At 46.1% G+C, this 18,394-nt stretch overlaps 1 protein-coding gene across 2 annotated transcripts; it reads left to right on the forward strand.

The window, feature by feature from the left end:
- The first annotated feature begins 323 nt into the window (after window positions 1-323).
- Hjv (hemojuvelin BMP co-receptor) lies at window positions 324-4,361 on the forward strand. 2 transcript variants are annotated; one of them, XM_051199044.1, is made up of 4 exons: window positions 324-481; window positions 1,428-1,793; window positions 2,204-2,751; window positions 3,210-4,361. In XM_051199044.1, exons 2-4 carry the CDS (start codon window positions 1,706-1,708, stop codon window positions 3,831-3,833), a joined length of 1,260 nt encoding a protein of 419 aa, XP_051055001.1. In that variant the 5' UTR covers window positions 324-481; window positions 1,428-1,705; the 3' UTR covers window positions 3,834-4,361. The 2 variants fall into 2 exon arrangements, with proteins under 2 accessions (XP_051055001.1, XP_051055002.1); XM_051199045.1 differs by lacking the exon at window positions 324-481 and having other exon boundaries at window positions 1,484-1,648.
- Window positions 4,362-18,394: the final 14,033 nt, after the last annotated feature.

Consider the following 18,394-nt stretch of genomic DNA (forward strand, 5'->3'; position numbering starts at 1 on the left):
AAAGGCCAGGAGCTCACTACTGAGAACGCGGGAGAACCGGCGGGGAAGGGAAATCATACAAGCTGGAGTTAGATATCTGACTTGCCTGTTGTGTTTCTTTACTCTCTCCCTCACTTGGTACCCAACAAACCATATTCCATCCATTCTGCTTATCGTTCTCGCTGCCTTCACTCCCACACCCTACTGCCACCAACGTTCCTGGAATTTTGGACTTAGCTATTTTTAAAACTGTCAACTCAGTGGCCACCTCCCTCCTCCTCTCAGCTGTTGAGTCCTTGGGCCAGCCATATACTCTCCCTTCCCCCTCTCCCTGCATCAAACCTTCTCTGGCTCTCTGACCTCAGTGAGATTACAGCCAGTCTGGGGAACGGGGAGAGGCATGGAGAAGGAGATGGGGGACCCCTGGCTGGAGCAGGCCAACAGAACAGGCAACTATGGCTGGAGAATCGGGTATCAGAGTAATGTTTGACCTCGGGAAACAGTAAGTCCAGATGAAATTGCAATTGCTTGATAAGTGTTGGGTTGGAGGCAGGGATTTCATAAAATTACAGACACCTGTTCTGAAAACTAAGATTTCTCCTTACCAAGTACCCACCGCCACTCCTCCTGCCTCAGTGTTTTGGTTTCCAAGCCCTGTCTGCTTGGAGTTGAATGCTGCCTCTTCTCCTACCCTCTAATTCCCCTCTGCACTGTATTACACTGAGACTTGGAGTGGGCATTGGGGGGTAGTGCTGGGAATTGAACCCTTGAGCATGGTAAACACTCACCTACTACTGAGTTACACTCCCAGCCCCTAACTCAAGACCTCTCAGATCTCCTGCAGGACTCCTGCCCGATTCATAGACTTACTCCAAAGAGGGGATTTTGGCAGGAGAAAGGGAGACAGATCCTCTCCAATACCTGTCCCCCTTAAAAGATCAGGAACTTTGGGATTTGCAAAGGTGGGGGGATGCACGGGGGGGGGGGCAATAGAAAGTGTTGCTTTTCAGGTCTGGAAAAAACACAAGGGCTAATGACCAGGAAAAAACAAATACTAATTTGAAATCTTGGTTTGTATCCTATGCTGTGAAAGAGCATAATGCCAGCCCTCTAGGGTGACTAAGAGACTGGTTTCCTTTTCACTGGAAAAGTGACATTCTAGAAGGCACTTGTCTATGATATTTATCCTTTGTGCCCTTCTAACACAATGAAGAAAGAGAAATGGCGCGTGGCTGGCCTCTCACGGTTGGGAGTAACACTTAAGTGGTATGTTTTTAAAGCAGTTTCAGATCCTGATGCTTCAGGGGAACCCGCTGAGGAGACCAGGAACTCACTCTCCCCAGGAATCCCTCCAGTTTTGACACATCTGCTATTTGGTAGTCAGGATGGGGTAATACTCTGGACTCTGCCCACCGAGGTCATTCAACCTTCCCTCCACCCCCGCCTAGGAGTATTGCACAAGGGACCTGAAGGTGGCCACAGGAGCAGGGCACAGAAGCTCACCAGCCAGAAGCCTCCTGCTTTCCAAGCTCCAGTCTGTATAACTCTTGTCTGGATCTCCCCAGATTCTCTCCACACCATCTTGACCCGTCTTCAACCCTTCTCTCTTCCCCCACACCCGGTCAGATTTCTTTTTCCAGTCACAGAACTGCCTGTCGAAATTCACTAGGTAGGAGGTTCATCAGCTGGGAAGAACCGGCGCCTGGGGGGATCTGGCTGGATAGGTATGGGGGATCGAGGCCAGCCTCTTAGTCCCCATGGCGGTCCCCCAACTCTAAGCACACTCACTCTTCTGCTGCTCCTCTGTGGACAGGGTAAGGAAGGGTTAGGGGAAGGGCTGGTCACATCTAGAGGTCAAGCTGCAGGGGAGGGGTGGGCATGCAAGTACCTGTGAGTGAGGGGGAATGGGGGCTGAATCCCTGTCACTCGCCAGCTCTGGAGGAGGCCTGTCTTGTTTCCGGTTTACCTGGAGAAAGGACACATATGGAGTCCTTGAACTTTAGGGAAAAGAGGTCCGACTGGATTACACGCTTTTTAGTAGAGGAAAAGGGGGAAGGAGGCTAGGAGTAGGAGGGCTGAAGGTTGGGGCTGGGAAAGCGCCCACGCTGGGTGGTAGGAATGGCGGGGATGGAGGATGCCTTTTGGCAGTTAGGCGCGTAATGGACTCGGCTGGAACCTACTACGTGTGGGCACCGTCTCACTGTCCGCTCTCTTCCGTCTTCAGCTCAGTCCCAGTGCAAGATCCTCCGCTGCAATGCCGAGTACGTCTCGTCCACTCTGAGCCTTCGGGAAGGGGGCTCACCGGGCACGCCTCGCGGAGGCGGCCGTGGTGGGCTGGCCTCAGGTGGCTTGTGCCGTGCCCTGCGCTCCTATGCGCTCTGCACTCGGCGCACCGCCCGCACGTGCCGCGGGGACCTCGCCTTCCACTCAGCGGTGCACGGCATCGAGGACCTGATGATCCAGCACAACTGCTCTCGCCAGGGACCCACGGCCCCGCCCCCGGCCCGGGGCCCCGCTCTTCCCGGAGCTGGCCCAGCACCCCTGACCCCAGACCCCTGTGACTACGAGGCCCGGTTTTCCCGGCTACACGGTCGGGCCCCGGGTTTCTTGCATTGCGCCTCCTTCGGGGATCCCCATGTGCGCAGCTTCCATCACCACTTTCACACGTGCCGTGTCCAAGGAGCTTGGCCCCTGCTGGATAACGACTTCCTTTTTGTTCAGGCCACCAGCTCCCCGGTGGCATCCGGGGCCAACGCTACCACCACCAGAAAGGTCAGGGATTCAATTTTCCTCCTAATCCACCTTCTGAAATCCTCTCCCGTCACACCTCTGCTTGTTCTCACTCTTCTCAGCCGCCCAGATCCTGGTTCCTTGTCTTCCCCAAATATTCCCTTCCATCTTGAATGGCTTCCTTCTACTGTCAAACATTCACTCTTGCAAATCAAATCCTCTTCATGGGGATTTTATTCAAATGCAGGTAACACCGGGGAAGAGGTTGGAGTGGCAGCCAGGGCTATGAGAACTGAGGAGTCAGAAGGGACACTATTTTCCTAGGGGTTGAATAAGGGTCAGGTACAGTTGGAAGGCAATAGGGGATGGGATCAAAGACTGAGGACCATGGCGATGACACCTTGTATCTGCTGGGATCAGATCCCTGACAATGTATGCTGCTTGATTGCGGGGAGAATACATTGAGTCCTAATAAACTATTTTCCTCTTTGCCCGCACAGATCACCATCATATTTAAGAACATGCAGGAATGCATTGACCAGAAAGTCTACCAGGCTGAGGTGGACAATCTTCCTGCAGCCTTTGAAGATGGGTCTATCAATGGAGGAGACCGACCTGGGGGCTCGAGTTTGTCCATTCAAACTGCTAACCCTGGGAGCCACGTGGAGATCCGAGCTGCCTATATTGGGACAACTATAATCATTCGACAGACAGCTGGACAGCTCTCCTTCTCCATCAGGGTAGCCGAGGATGTGGCGCGGGCCTTCTCTGCTGAGCAGGACCTACAGCTGTGTGTTAGTGGCTGCCCTCCGAGCCAGCGACTCTCTCGCTCAGAGCGTAATCGCCGTGGGGCTATCGCCATCGATACTGCCAGAAGGCTTTGTAAGGAAGGGCTTCCCGTGGAAGATGCCTACTTCCAATCTTGCGTCTTTGATGTTTCAGTCTCTGGTGACCCCAACTTTACTGTGGCAGCTCAGACAGCTCTGGACGATGCTCGAGTCTTCTTGCCGGATTTAGAGAAATTGCATCTTTTCCCCTCAGATGCAGGGCCTCCTCTCTCCCCAGCAACCTGCCTAGTCCAGCTTCTTTCAGGCCTCTTTGTTCTGTGGCTTTGCGTTCAGTAAGTAGGCCAGCGACCTCGAGACTAGTTTGGAGCCGATTTGTGGGTAGAGGTTGGTGTAAGAAAACACTAAGAGGAGACAGCGGGAGACAGGGGGTGCAGGAGACAATGACACTCACCAGAATCAGACGAGGCCGCCGTCAGGGCTGCCATGATTCTAGAATAAGGGTTCTGGGCCAGGGCTTTGCATTCCAGACCATGGTAGGTAGGGACTCTTCACCGTGAATGTCCCCCGTCCCATTGGTCCACTCCACACACACCTGATATCACTCCTACAGGCCTGGAAATTGTGAGAGTGCTAGTGAACAGCAAAACATTAAAGCGTTGAGACTTCTTAAAGGCAAGAACTAAAAGCAGGAAGATGTGATTATCTTTAAGAAAATCAAGAGAGAAGAAAATGAGTAAGGAAAGCGTTTGGCCTTGTCTAGCTCTCAGACAAAGGAAGTCAGCTTCTGGAGACTAGTACCAAAGCAGAAACTGGCATTCCCATCCCTTACCAATCTGTTATTAAAGCTATGAATTCTCCACACTGTCCTGTCACCTGTGCTGAATCCCTTTATGGATGTGTGACCTAGAGTAGAGACAATGTGTTCACTCGACTAGAAAGGTCTCAGAATCACCAGCTATCCTATTTGGCCTTTTGGAGCTCACAGGCTATTAGACAAAACTGGATCACAGCAAGGAATCATGGGTACTATTATTATTTATTACCATTTGCTTTTTATTTTCAATGGAGCCTCATGTAGCCCAGGCTACCCTTGAACTGCTGGTCTGACTGTCTTTACTCCTCAAGTGCTGGAGTTAAAGTGCACTTACGTCTCCAAGGGTATCATTCCTCACCCAATTCTTCTTCTTCTTCTAGGTTTGTTTGTTTATATGTATACAGTGTTCTGCCTGCATGTCTGCCTGCAGGCCAAAACAGGGCACCGCATCTCATCACAGATGGTTGTGAGTCACCATGTAGTTGCTGAGATTGAACTCAGGACCTCTAGAAGAGCAGCCAGTGCTCTTAACCATGGAGCCATCTCTCTAGCCCCTCCCCCCCCATCCCGGACACATACACACACACACACACACACACACACACACACACACACACACACTTTTTGTTGTTGTTGTTTGAGATGGGGTTTCTCTGTGTAGCTTTAGAGCCTGTCTTGGAACTCACTCTGTAGACCAGGCTGGCCTTGAACTCACAGAGATCTGCATGCCTCTGCCTCCTGAGTGCTGGGAGTAAAGGCTTGTGCCACCAACACCCAACTACACTTTTCAATTCTTATTATTTACATTGTGTGTGTGTATGTGTACTTTACCCAGTGCTGTACCTTAAGTTACAGACAGTATGTGCATTTTGATGGTGTTTTTATTTAGTTTATTGTTTTACAGGGTCTTATGTAGGCAGAGCTGGGAATTTGCTGTTATAGACAAGGCTGATGCTCCTGCTTCCATCTCCCAAGTTGTGGGACTACAAGCCTGCACCACCATGCAGTTTATCCAGTGCCAGGGCTTTGTGTGTGCCAGACAATTGTACTACCAACTGAGCTGCATTCCCAGCCCCACCAACATGTTTATACAAAATTAGGGTTCTTGCTTAAAGAGCAACTTTATCCCTTAGATGTGGGGATGTCAAAGAAGAATTCCGTAACTATTTAGCTGATGACACTCTTTTATGACACCTGTCATATAAAACCCTTCCTTTGCTGAGTCTTGGGATTTTCCCAACTGGATGTTTAAAAATGAATAGCTCAAATAAACACAAGACAACCGGCCTTACTAATGATGAGATGCTAATCAGAAGGAGAAGCGCGATGAGGAAAGGCGGGGACGATGGCTCACTTTGGTGCTTGCTGCATAAGCTTGAGGATCTGAGCTCAGGTCCCCAGCACCCACCTAAAGCCTGGGCATGGTGATGCAAGTCTGTAACTCCAATCTAGGGGACTGGGGCAGGCAGTCCCAGGCTCAGGGCTCACTGCTCAAGCAGCTAGCAGACATAGTGACATTCAGGTTCAATGAGACAGCCAGTCTTAAAAAGCAAGGTGGGGTGGCAGTGAGGTGTTCAGTGGGCCCATGTGTGAATGTGGCAAGAAAGGCTGTGCTACTAAAATTCCTTCCCAGGGACATTAAGCACAAGCTACCCCTTTCTCCTAAGGTCCTGAGGACACACCAAGGCACGATTCTGCCAGAGCTCACTCTGGGGAACCAACAAGTCTACTGGGCTTCCTTACAGAGCATGGGTAACTTGGGAGGATTAACATACAGGGGTAGGGCACTCCTCCCCTTACCTGCTAAACCTGGAAAGCCTTACCCAGCAGGGGTGAGGGCTTTCCCATAGCCTCATAGAAGGATGGAGCCTCCCCTCCCTCCTCTAAATATTCTAACCCAGTGATCCTCAGCCTTCCTAATGTTGCCATCCTTTAATACAATTCCTCATGTTGTGGTGACCCCCAACCATAAAATTATTTTGTTGCTACTCCATAATTATAATTTTGCTACTGCTATGAATCATAATGTAAATATCTGATATGAGACCCCAAAGGGGGCTGTGACCTATAGGTTGAGAACCCCTGCTCTAGCCCCTACTCAGTTCCCTTACGCAGGGGACCATGGCAGAGGGGTGGTGTAAACCATTAAAAACACAGCTGGGATGATCTTTTGCAAAGGGTGCTGCTGAACTCCCCAAGATGACAACTGATTGGCTATAAGAGCAGCACTCACGTTAGACTGGCAGCTGAGCCTGAATTATGCAAAGGTGGAAGGGGAGAAACAAAACTGTCTTCTGACCTCCACATCTGGAACCTACCAGATGTGTGCCAGAGTGTGCATGACTACATACTCACAATAATTAAGAAGGTGGAGCATCCAGCTGGAGAGACAGCTGAGCAGTTCAAAGCACATGTTACTCTTGCAGGGGACTGACTCAGTTCAGTAACTAGCTTCTTGAGTTCTTTGTATATTTTGGAAATAAACCCTCTGTCAGATCTGAGGCTGGTGAAGACCTTTTCCCACTATGTGGGCTGCCGATTGGTCTTGTTGACTGTGTCTTTTGCCCTACAGAAGCTTTTCAATTTCAGGAGGTCCTATTTATTAATTATTGATCTCAGTGTCTGTGCTACCGGTGTTATGTTCAGGCCCCCCCCCCACCTACTCTTTTGAATTTAAAATTTTATATCCAGCTTTTTTGTTTTGTTTTGTCTTGAGACAGGGTCTCACTATGTAGAACAAGCTGGCCTTGAACTCACAGAGACCCACCTATCTATGATGCCCAAGTATCGGGATTAAATGTGTGTGATGCCTAGTGTCCTGCTTTTTGTTGTTGTTTGTTTATTTTGCCAACTTGACACAATCTAGTATTATCTGGGAAAAGGAACTTCAACTGAGAAAATGCCTCCAACAGATAATCTGTAAACAAGCTTGTAGAGCATTTTCTTGGTAAATAATTATTGTGGGGTGCCACTCCTGGGCTGTGGTCCTGAGTTGAATAAGAAATCAGGCTGAGCAAAGAACACATGGCACCAATTCCAGCCTCCATGTTCCTCCCTGAGTCCCTGCTCTGGGTGTGATCTGGAAATTGTAAACTGAAGCAAACCCTTACCTTCCTAAATTGTTCTTGATCGTGGTGTTTATCATAGCAACAGATACTTTGCAGATCCTACTCAGCCTTTTAAAGATTCATTTCGTGTGTGTGTGTGTGTGTGTGTGTGTGTGTGTGTGTATGTGTGTGCATGTGTGTGTGTGCAAATGCAGGGTTAGTTGGATCGCCCTAGAATGAAGTGGCAGGCAACAATGGGTCTCTTGACATGCATGCTGGGGACTGAACTGGTCTCTGGAAGATCTGAATGTGCTCCCTGCCCAGCCTTTATTTTTAGACTTATTCATTTTTATTTTATGTGTGTGAGCGTTTTGCCTGCTTGTATGTCTGTACACTGTGTGCATGCCTGGTACCTTGAAGGCCAGAAGAGGACATCAGACCCCCTGGAGCTGAAGTTATAGATGTTTGTGAGCTGTTTTGTGGGTGCTAGAAAGCAAACCTGGTTCCTCTGTAAGAATTGCAAGTGCTCTTAACTGCTGATCCATCTCCCCAACTCCATGCCCAGCTTTTAAAATGAGGACTCATGGGAATCAAAAGTTAGGACTTCATGCTTGCAGAGCAAATATTCTATCAACTGAGCTCTCCAGCCCTTGGCAGGTATTATTAAAGGTAAGCATACACTCTTGGCATCATGGAATCTGACTACAAGTCCAGCACATAGACAGCAGAGGCAAGAGGCTCACTACAAGCTCCAGGACAGATTAGTATATGCACATAGGTAAACAGGGAGCTCACCTTAGCCAGGGCTACATAGTATATTGGGGCAGGATGGGGGTAGGTGAGGAAGAGGGTAAGGGAAAGGAAGGAAAAGGGAAGAAGGGAGAGGGAGGGAGGGAGGGATGTGGCTCTCTTGGAGTGCCCGTTAATGAGCATGAAGTCCTGAGAGCCATCCCTAGCACTGCATAAAATGACTTCGTAATGCACTCCTCTAATCCCAGCACTTGGGAGGCAGAGGTAGGCAGATCTCTGTGAGTTCAAAGCCATCCTAGTCTACAGAGAGAGTTCCAGGACAGTTGGGGCTATACAGAAAAACCCTGCCTCAAAACCCACCCCCCCCAAAAAAATAGAAAGAAAATATCTGGAGGTAGAAGAATCAGAAGTTCAAAGTCATCCTCAGCTACATAGCAATGAGGCCAGCCTGAGCCACATGAGATCTTGCTACAAAAGGAAAGAAAGGGCTGGGGAGATGGCTCACTAAGTACTGGCTGCTTTTCCAGCGCCCATGTGCCAGCACACAGCTGTCAGTAACTCCAGTTCCTGCACCTTCTTCTGGCCCTCCGTGCGCGCCTTGCATGCATGCAGTACACACATATATACATGCCGACAAAATTAATGCACATGAAAGTAAATATTTTTTTAAAATGAAATGACAATAAAAATGTTTATTTAGCATCAATCTATTTAGGAACGATTCAAAGGAAATGACAATATGTCCACACAAATCTCTCGAGACACACTGGCAGTGTGTAGCCTTTCCTGGGAAGATGTGAATTCGTCTTTGCTTTCCAGCTGTGGCACCGGGGACAGAGCGAAATCGATTCCATACGAATGAATGTAGCTGGGTTGAAATGGTGACTTCACTGGGGTCACAGACAGGAGCATGGCTGACTCATGACCCATAGGTGGCAACTGTGAAAACTGCATTCCTGGAGCTCCTTGAACAACTTGTTTTACAAAACGAGCCTCCTTTCTCTAACAATTCCATATGTAATACTCAGAGATGCCTTGTGCATCTGGACATTTCTGATCAGAAGGCCCATACCTTCCATCAGCTTCTGGAGCATTCTTCTCGTGTCCAGAAGGAAATGTTTCCATTGGGAGGAAATTGCTAGAAACAACACCAACAAGTAAGGGACAGATAATCTGTGACTAACATGTAGAATAGGATAACCACTCAGCAATGGCATGAAATCACAAACACACGTAGGAACACACGGCAACATGAGCAAACCTGTAACAGCCTTGTTTTCTGTTGTTGTAATGAAGTTCCAGTGACTGGATAACTTCATAAAGAAAGGGGGTTATTTAATTTAGCTCCCGTACTGGCTTAGCTCTGGTTAGGAAGTCATGGTATGTGATGATATACTGTTTATGATCTAATAAAGCTTACCTGAAGATCAGAAAGCAAAGCCAGCCACAGCCATAAAAGCTTTAATTCCAGGACTCTGGAGACAGAGGCAGATGGATCTCTGTGAGTTCAAGGCCACTGCGTAAGAGTGAATCAGTCTAAGAGAGAAACAGAGCTCACGCCTTTAATCCCAGCACTAAAGAGGTATATAAGACAGGAGCAGGGTCTTGTATTCTGGTAACTAGCCTCCAGCCATGTTGAAGACAGGATCTCCCCAGCCTTGGTAGAGATGAGAGCTCTCTGGTGGCCTGGCTGCTTTGCTTTTCTGATCTTCAGCTTGAATCCCGGTATCTGTCTCTGAGTTTTTATTATTCATGTTACAATGGTAGATGGCACCACAGCAGTGGTAACATAGCATGAGAGAGAGGGACACCGAGGGACAGGAAGTTAGAGAAGTTCAAGTCCCAGGGTGGGTTTTCTCTTACAGCAAGATGCTCTGGTGAGAACTGACTCAGGGCCCCTGACAGCTACCTCTATTTCCCCTGTGGGCAATGGTCCCAGTAACTAAAAGCTATCCACTAAGGTCCATCTCTTACACATCCCTGCTCTTCAACACTGCCACAGTAAAGACCTTCAATACTCAAGGGATAAGCCACATCAAAGCCAGGGCACAGAGCCAGGCCAGCTGTTCTGGAGGCTGAGGCAAAGGATCTCAAGCTCAAGGTCCACCTGTGTTATGAGCCAGCCTGGTCCTACAGCCACATCAGCCCCAAATAACACACAGAGACACTGTATTAGATATAAAGCTGTTGGCCTGTTACTAACATTTCTTATTGGCTTGCTCTGCCTTAAATATTAAGCCATTTCTATTAATCTAAGTGTTTCCACGTTGTCTTATCTTACTGGAGAGAGAGTCTGGACTTTCTTCTCTCAAGTCCCTACATTTTGACTCTCCTCTCCAACATCTCCCAGAATTCTCCTTTTCTCCTAGTCCCACCTATCTTGCTTTCCTATTTGCCAACAGTGCTTTATTCATTAACCAATAAGAGAAACATATTTACAGAATGACATCTCCCATCAAACCTGGGCAACTTTGACTCAATTAATTAATTAATTAAATAGGACCTGGCCAGCTGGCACGAGTCTATAATCCCAGCGCTTGGGAGGATCATATGTTCAGTGACTGTTGGACTACATAGAGATCTTGTAGTAGGGCACTATTACTATTTTCTTCCATTTATATAAAAACAGAAGATGCAAACTGACATGTAGTTAGAGATGATCAAAAGATGCTTGGAGATGACCAAAGAGAGGGAAAGGAGAAAGAAAATCTCAACGTGGTAATCATTTCATGGACACATATATGTGCATATCTATATTTTATTTTATTTGTGACATGGTCTCAATATAGAGTTCCACTTGTTCTGGAAACCAGGCTGACCGAGAACTCAGAGATCATACCTGGCTGTTGGATAAATATATTAAAACTCATAAAGGTATATCCTGTCGGTGTGTGAAACTTATCATAAATCAAGCACACCTAAATAAAGTTGCCGTTTAAAAGGGGGAGGAGCCTGCATGGTGGCCTTTACCCCAGCACTCAGAAGGCAGAGGCAGGTGGATCTCTGAGGGATTCCAAGACAAGCTGGACTACACAGAGAAATCAAGTCTCAAACACACACACACACACACACACACACACACACACACACACACACACACACACAAAACAAACATAAAAACAAAAATTAAAATCCAAACCAAGGTAATTCACATTTTCCTCTTCCTCTGGTGAACAGGATGAAACAAATATTTAACCCTGTGAACAGTTCTGACAGTCCACAGAAGGTCAGCAGGTGGCGCTCATGACTAAAAAGTTACTCAAAGACGACTCCAGGAATTCTCCAGAGAAGAAAAGCAATTCCTTTCTTTCTCTTTTTGTTTTTTGAGACAGGGTTTCTCTGTGTAGCTCTGGCTGTCCTGGAACTCTCTCTGTAGGCCTTGAACTTACAGAGATTCACCTGACTCTGCCTCTTGAGTGCTGGGATTAATGGTGTGCCCACCACTACCCAGTGATAGAAATCAATTTCTTTCTTCCTTTCTCTCTTTCTTTCTTTTCTCTCTCTCTCTCTTTTTTCTTCAAGACAGGGTTTCTCTATGTAACAGCACTGGCTGTCCTGGAACTCATAGATCAGGCTGTTCTTGAACTCAGAGATATCTGCCTGCCTCTGCCTCCCCAGTGGGAATCAATTTCTAAAGAGCACCTGAGCCCCATCCCACCCCACCCCAGCAATACAGATTGCTGTCATTGCTCTTGGTTGCACAACATAACTAGGTTTTGAGATCCTACTACAGAGGACATCACGAGTTTCAGTTGCAAAGAACATGGAGAACTCAATCAGTGCCAACTCTGCTTCAGCAGGGTTCATGCCTCAAAGAGGACACGTGGAAGAAAGGGGGGAATGCACACCTGAAGATGCAGCTGCCCTCTCCCTCCCTCTCTCTCCCTCTCTCTCCCTCCCTCTCCTTCCCTCTCTCCCTCTCTCTCTCTCCCTCTCCTTCTCCCTCTCCCTCTCCCTCTCTCTCTCAAATAGGGTGACTCCTTATTTATGTAGCATATTGACTACACTAGTCATTTGACAAACATCAGAGCCCTGGATCTCTTTTTCACTTCCCCATTAAATGTCCAGGGCGAAAAAGCCAATTACAAAACAGGCAGCCTTATCTGAAGCAACATCTTTGCAAAGTGTCTGTCAAATCAGGAAGTTACAAAGTTTCCGGGGTCTGCAAAGCATAGGCCCTTCTCTTTTTAGTCTGTGTCTTGGCTGGCTGCTCATGGGGTTACAGGATGTTAGAGAGTCTGAAATTATTTTTACCTTAACCATTTGATGTTTTCTAAAATGCAAGCTTTACAAGCTAACTCACAATAAGTATTTAATTGGCTGATTATAGCATTTTTCCGTTCCTCTATTGTAAGTAGAGTCTTGTTTTCATATGCTCCCAGAAGGGCTGGTTCTGGTATCGCATTCTTTTCCCACCAACCCACAATATTCCTATTCCCTCTCTATAGGCTCCAGTATAGGACACTGGATACACTTGTGACGTCTTGTATCCAGAGCTGACCAAGAAATTTCTCAGAATCTACCCTATTGGTACCACAATCCTTGGGACACAAGGAAGACTCTTCCTTCTGTGACGTTCATTTCAGGCTACAACTGCCCACCCACCCCCACCCTGTCTTCAAAGTTTCCCTTGGCAACATGAATATATTCCCCAGGGGCTGTATTAGCAGAAAACTGACCTTATGCCAACAACTGTTCCTAAAAGCGAGGGCAAAAGCCAGCACAACAGCTACTGAGTCCCTTGGCGAGATTTCACTGGAACTTTGTCAAGCAGCGTCCTCCCCCCCCCCCTTTAGAACTCCAGCCATCCCTTGTGCTTTGGACTGCGCCACAATTTGCAACTGACCAGGAAATTTCTAGCTTTGATGGTGCCAGAGGGTGCTAAGCAGGCCACTACGGAAGAAAAGGCATTACTCCACAGTGGACCCTGCAAATACAACACAGATGCAATAGTGGCATGGCTACTTGGGGGGGGGTAACCAATGGCTTTCTGTTCGCATTTGAAGGCTGCTATTCCGGAGGAGCTCATGATTGATGTGACAGTCATTTCATGGAGATACTTTTTTTTTTCTCATGAAGTTATACTCTGTAAATATGTGCTATTCATTATACACTTAGTATTCTGAAATAAAGCTGCCATTTTAAAAAGTGATCTACTAAAATTTTACTTCCTCACTTTTTCAAACACCCATTGATTTCCTGCCTCAAGCTATGTACAGTTTGAATCTTTTGGTTTTATATAAACAAAAGAAAACAGTGTTTTCCTTCATTCTGTTTCTTTCTTTCTTTTTTTCAGAGACAAGATGTCTCTATGTAGCAGAGCTGTAAACCTAGTGGAAAATCTGTGGCTGGGAGGCCCTAGCAGGAGCTTGTAATTGTCAACTGGTCATGCATGCTGTCAAACTGCTTTCTAAATAGTTATACTTATACCCACAGTTTTGTGTCATTCGCAGGTTGCCCATGTGTATAGACAGCACAAATTTACTCATGTGTTATTGAGGGGGAAAAAAACCAGTCATAAAGCTGCATGTATGTGTTGAGAGTTGGGAGTTGGAGGGAGGGAGTGTAGGGATGAATGTGATCTAAATACATTGAATATACACACGATATTCTCAAAGAATAATCTTTAAAAAACTTATCTAGCCAGTTTTTGGTGGTGCATGCCTTTGATCCCAGCACTCGGGAGGCAGAAGCAGGTGGATCTCTGTGAGTTTGAGGCCAGCCTGGTCTAAAGAGAGAGTTCCAGGACAGCCAGAGTTTATACCCAGAAAATCCCTACCTGGAAAAAAAAAGATTATGTAGTTCTGGCTGCAAATGGCCTGATCTGACCTGTGAAAATGGTTCACTACAACCAAAAGGCCCTACAAAATTATGTAAATCAAGGTGTTTGAATCTTTATGTTCACTTTAAGGACACTTATAAAACTGTCTTCAAGGAAGCCTTGTGTACTGTTCAGGCAGCGTGAGGGCAGTCGATGAATGTGCCCAGGGCAAGTAGTGGAGCTGCTCAGGGTCGATGGCTGAAAACCCTGCTGAGATTTTGCTGCACATGCTCCACAATGCAGAGGGCAATGCTCAAATAAGGGTTCAGCTGTGCATCCTCCTGTTATTGGACACACCCAGGTGAGCAAAGCATCCGGGTGAGCAGAGCACCCACTACCAGAGTTCATGATCATGTTAACTCATGCATGAGCTCTTCCTGACACATGGAGGTAGCCCTCATTCAAAAGAAACAAATTGTTCCTAAGCCTGAAGAGGAGGCTGCTCAGAAGAAAGACTGCTTAGACAGTGGTTCTCAACCTTCCTAATGCTGCAGCCCTTTAATATGTTTCCTCATACTGTGGTGACCCCAACCATAAAATTCCTTCATTGCTACTTCATCACTGTAATTTTGCTATTGTTATGAATCATAATATAAATGTCTGATATGCAGGATATCTGATATGTGGTCCTCTGTCATGGGTTGAGAACCACTGTCCTAGAGGAAACTGAAGCAACAAAACCTCACAGTAAATTCAGCACAAAATAAATGCAAATAAAAAAAAAAAAAAAAAACAGATCGTCTGATATATTTTAAAATTCTGTCTTCTGAAGAAAAGGAGAAAATGGAAAGTATATATGTGTATGATAAAACATGCTGTTATTTTATTTTATAAAGCCATGTCTGGTGATGCATGCCTTTAGTCCCAGCATGAAGAAGGCAGAGGCAGGAGGCTGTCTGTGAGTTCCAGGCCAGCCAGGGCTTCATAGTGAAACTCTGTCCAAAACAAACAAACTAACAAAACATATAAAATTAGAAATATTAAAAGAGCTTTTATTCTTAACATTTTTTATATTTATTTTGATGATTTTTGAAAGAATTCTAAAGAATTTTCTTTAAATTATGTCTTGAGTGTGGGTTTGTCAATGTGAATGTGATTGCAATGCCTATGGAGGCCAGCAGAGGGCACTGGTCGGATACTGGAATAACAGCTGTCAGAAGTCTGGGAACTCAGCTCAGATCCTCTTGCAGGAGAAGCTGCCTGAGCCTTTAATCCCGGAATCGTCCCTCCTACCCCACATAACACAATTCTTAACTACACTACACTTCATTTGGAAGCGAGACATTTCTATCTTGGCTTGAATGTTCCCAGGGTCTTAGCCTCCGACCCACTGGGTAAGCCCGGCCCCCACTGCAGAGCTACATCCCCAGGCTAATCACCACAACTCCCTACTGTGGCCGTGGCTGGCCTGGAACTCATGACATATACCAGGCAAGTTTTAAATTATTCTGATACTATGTCTGACTCCCTTTCTTTTCTGTTTGTTAGTTTTGTTTTGTTTTGAGGCAGGGTCTCCCTATGTAGCCCTGACTGTTCTAGAACTTGCTGTGTAGAACAGATTGGCCTAGAACTCACAGAGCTCTGCCTGTCTCTGCCTCCTGAGTGCTGGGATTAAACGCGTGCACTACCACACCTGACCCTTACTTTTTAAACTTGTGATTTCAACCATTTCACAAATCAAACTGCAACCCCTACCCCACCCACATATACAACACGGCAAGTTTCTCCCCCATCTCAAGGAGAACAGATAATAGCAAAGCCAGGGAATTGCAGGTCTCAAAATCAGAGCCAGGAAACTGGAGCAGCAACAGGGAAGGGAGAGAGGACAGAGCATTTGCTCAGTTTCTGCCCTTTTCAAGACAAAATGTTAATCATCACTAGAACAGTGACATTACACACTTCCTGAAATAAAACTTGTGTATGCCCTCTCATCTGTACAATCTGCACACACATTGTCATGAAACCTATTGCTTGTATGCCACTAAAAAGAAAATAACCAAAGAAATAAAATAAAAAAAAACTGGCTGGTTATATATAGTGTGGTACACTTATGCTCCCAAGACAGAAGGATCAGGAATTTAAGGTTAGCCTCTACTATATGACAAGTCAAGGTAAGCCTGTGTAGCAAGAAATCTTTTTTTTTTTAAACAAACAAGTAAAAGCAAATGACACCCCCCACACACCCACACACACACACTTGTGTGAATGGAGGGTAAGCATTGGAAAATCAAAAGAGAGCTGAGGAAGGGTAATTAAAGAGGCTTCGTTGTGATATTAACTGGCCACATGTTGTTCACATGTGGACAAGGCTGTTAGTTCACAGAACCAGTGCTTCAATACCAAGGGTGTCATGTCTTTAATATAGAACATCTCCTACCTTCAAACAATTACTTAAGTCATGTGTACATACTTGTGGTTTTGTTTGTTCGCTTGTTTTTGAAACAAGGTCTTACACTGTAGCCCAGATCAGCCTGGAACCCATTCTCAATGTGTGGCTTATCTTGGTTGGCTGTGAACAAGAGCTGATCACCCTGCCTCTGCCTCTTGACCACTGTGATTACATCTACAAGCCACCTTGAGAGTCTTATTAAATACACACACACACACACACACACACACACACACACACACACACACACATTCTATGGACCAGGCTGGCCTCGAACTCACAGTGATTTGCCAGCCTTTGTTTCCAAGTGCTGAGATTAAAGACATGTGCCACCACTGCCTGATATGTATGTATGTATGTATGTATGTATGTATGGTTAAGTGTTAGAGAGATGGTTCCGTGGTTAAGAGTACCCGTTACTCTTTCACAGAACCTGAACCTGGGTTCAGCTCCCAGGACCCACATGTGGAAGCTCATGACTATTTTTAACTCTAGTTCCAGGGGATCCAACCAATTCCCACATACCTAGCCAACTGTTTTTTTAATTAGTTTTTGTTTTGTTTTGTTTTGTTTTTTAGTAGTAGACAAACAATAGTTTCTCTAGGCACCAGCCATGCACATGGTATACATACATACATGCCGCCAAAATGCTCATACACATAACATGAAAAAATCTTACATTTTAAAAATTAGGTTTAAACAGTCTCTCCATCCACTCTTGCAGTTCACCCACTGCACACAAGATCTGAAAGTCCCTTCGCTAAAATTAAATCATCTGAAACAGAAAGAGGTCATGTCATGGTTTTATTTTCTCTTCGTGAGGAAATGCATTGTCTTGTTTCTGTCACAGCCAAGTCTACAAGACAACCAGAAGGGTCTAGATTGGGCTAGAATAAAAAGCAAACAAATAAACAAACAACAACAACAAAAACAGAAATAAATGTGGCTTATACCTGTAATTGTAGTAGTCGGGAAGTGGAGGCTAGGGGATGACCTCTTGTTTGAAGCCAACCTGAGCTACATTAGCTGATCAGGCTAGAACCCAGAAGCTGAAGTATTTCATGGATTTTGTTTTGTTTTGTTTTTGTTTTTATTTAAGGCAGGTTTTTCTGTGTTACCCTGGCTGTCAAGGAACTCACTCTGTAGACAAGTCTGGCCTCAAACTCACAGAGATCTGCCTGCCTCTGCCTCCTGGGATTAAGTCCAGGCTGGCCTATAACTCAGAGGATGACCTTGAACTTCTGATCCATTGCCTTCCATCTCCCCAAATGCTAGGATTACAAGCATGGGCCAACAGGCCTACTTAGGCACCGGAGATCATACCCAGGATGTTATGATGCTAGGAAGAGCTCCGCCAACTGAGCTACCACCTCCCCACCCTGTGACCATTCTTTAGAACTTCTGTGCTAAGCCAGGACTTCACTCTGTCCCAAGCTGGCCTTGAACTCCTAGCAATCTCCTGCCTCAGCCTTCAGGTATAAGAATTGTACTTATTCTTTAAGATTTCTGAAGGCCCTAAAGTTAGGCCATGTGATAATACAGTTCGAACCTTTGAGGAGGTCTATTTAGTGAGGAGAGATAGACAAACCACTACAAAGTTGGTAATCAATGCTTGCACAGAAGGTGCTTACCCTGCTGGTGGTACCCAGAGGTTAGGGCTGAGTCTGTTTGGAGAAATCAATGGAAATGGCAAAGGAGATGTTGTTTTACTGTTTGAAGGATCAGGGAGATTAGTTTAAAGACTTTTTGACCCATACATCAGATGATATGGGGTTGAGCTATGAGTGACCACAGATGCCCTGTCAATCACAATATTCTTTTCTTGGAGAAATCGTCTGCCATCTCTGAATAGTTGGGCGTTGCTGGCACACACCTTTAACCCCCAGCACTTGAGAGGCAGAGGCCAGGGGATCTCTGAGTGCAAGGCCAGCCTAGACTACAGAGTGAGTACGAGGACAGCCAAGACTACACAGAGAAAGCCTGTCTCAAAAAACCAAAAATAAATAAATAAATGTCAACTGTCTTGCCATTTTTTTGAGGGGGGGCAGGGTTTCATTATGTAGATCAGGTGGCCTA

The sequence above is a fragment of the Phodopus roborovskii genome, unplaced genomic scaffold (assembly GCF_943737965.1).
Source record: "Phodopus roborovskii unplaced genomic scaffold, PHOROB, whole genome shotgun sequence".
Classification (NCBI taxonomy): Eukaryota; Metazoa; Chordata; class Mammalia; order Rodentia; family Cricetidae; genus Phodopus; species Phodopus roborovskii.

Coding starts and splice junctions, on each gene's coding strand:
- Hjv (XM_051199044.1), top strand. CDS start 1,706: ATGGGGGATCGAGGCCAGCCTCTTAGTCCCCATGGCGGTCCCCCAACT. Junction 1,794..2,203: donor GCTGCTCCTCTGTGGACAGG/GTAAGGAAGGGT, acceptor TTCCGTCTTCAG/CTCAGTCCCAGTGCAAGATC. Junction 2,752..3,209: donor ACGCTACCACCACCAGAAAG/GTCAGGGATTCA, acceptor TTGCCCGCACAG/ATCACCATCATATTTAAGAA.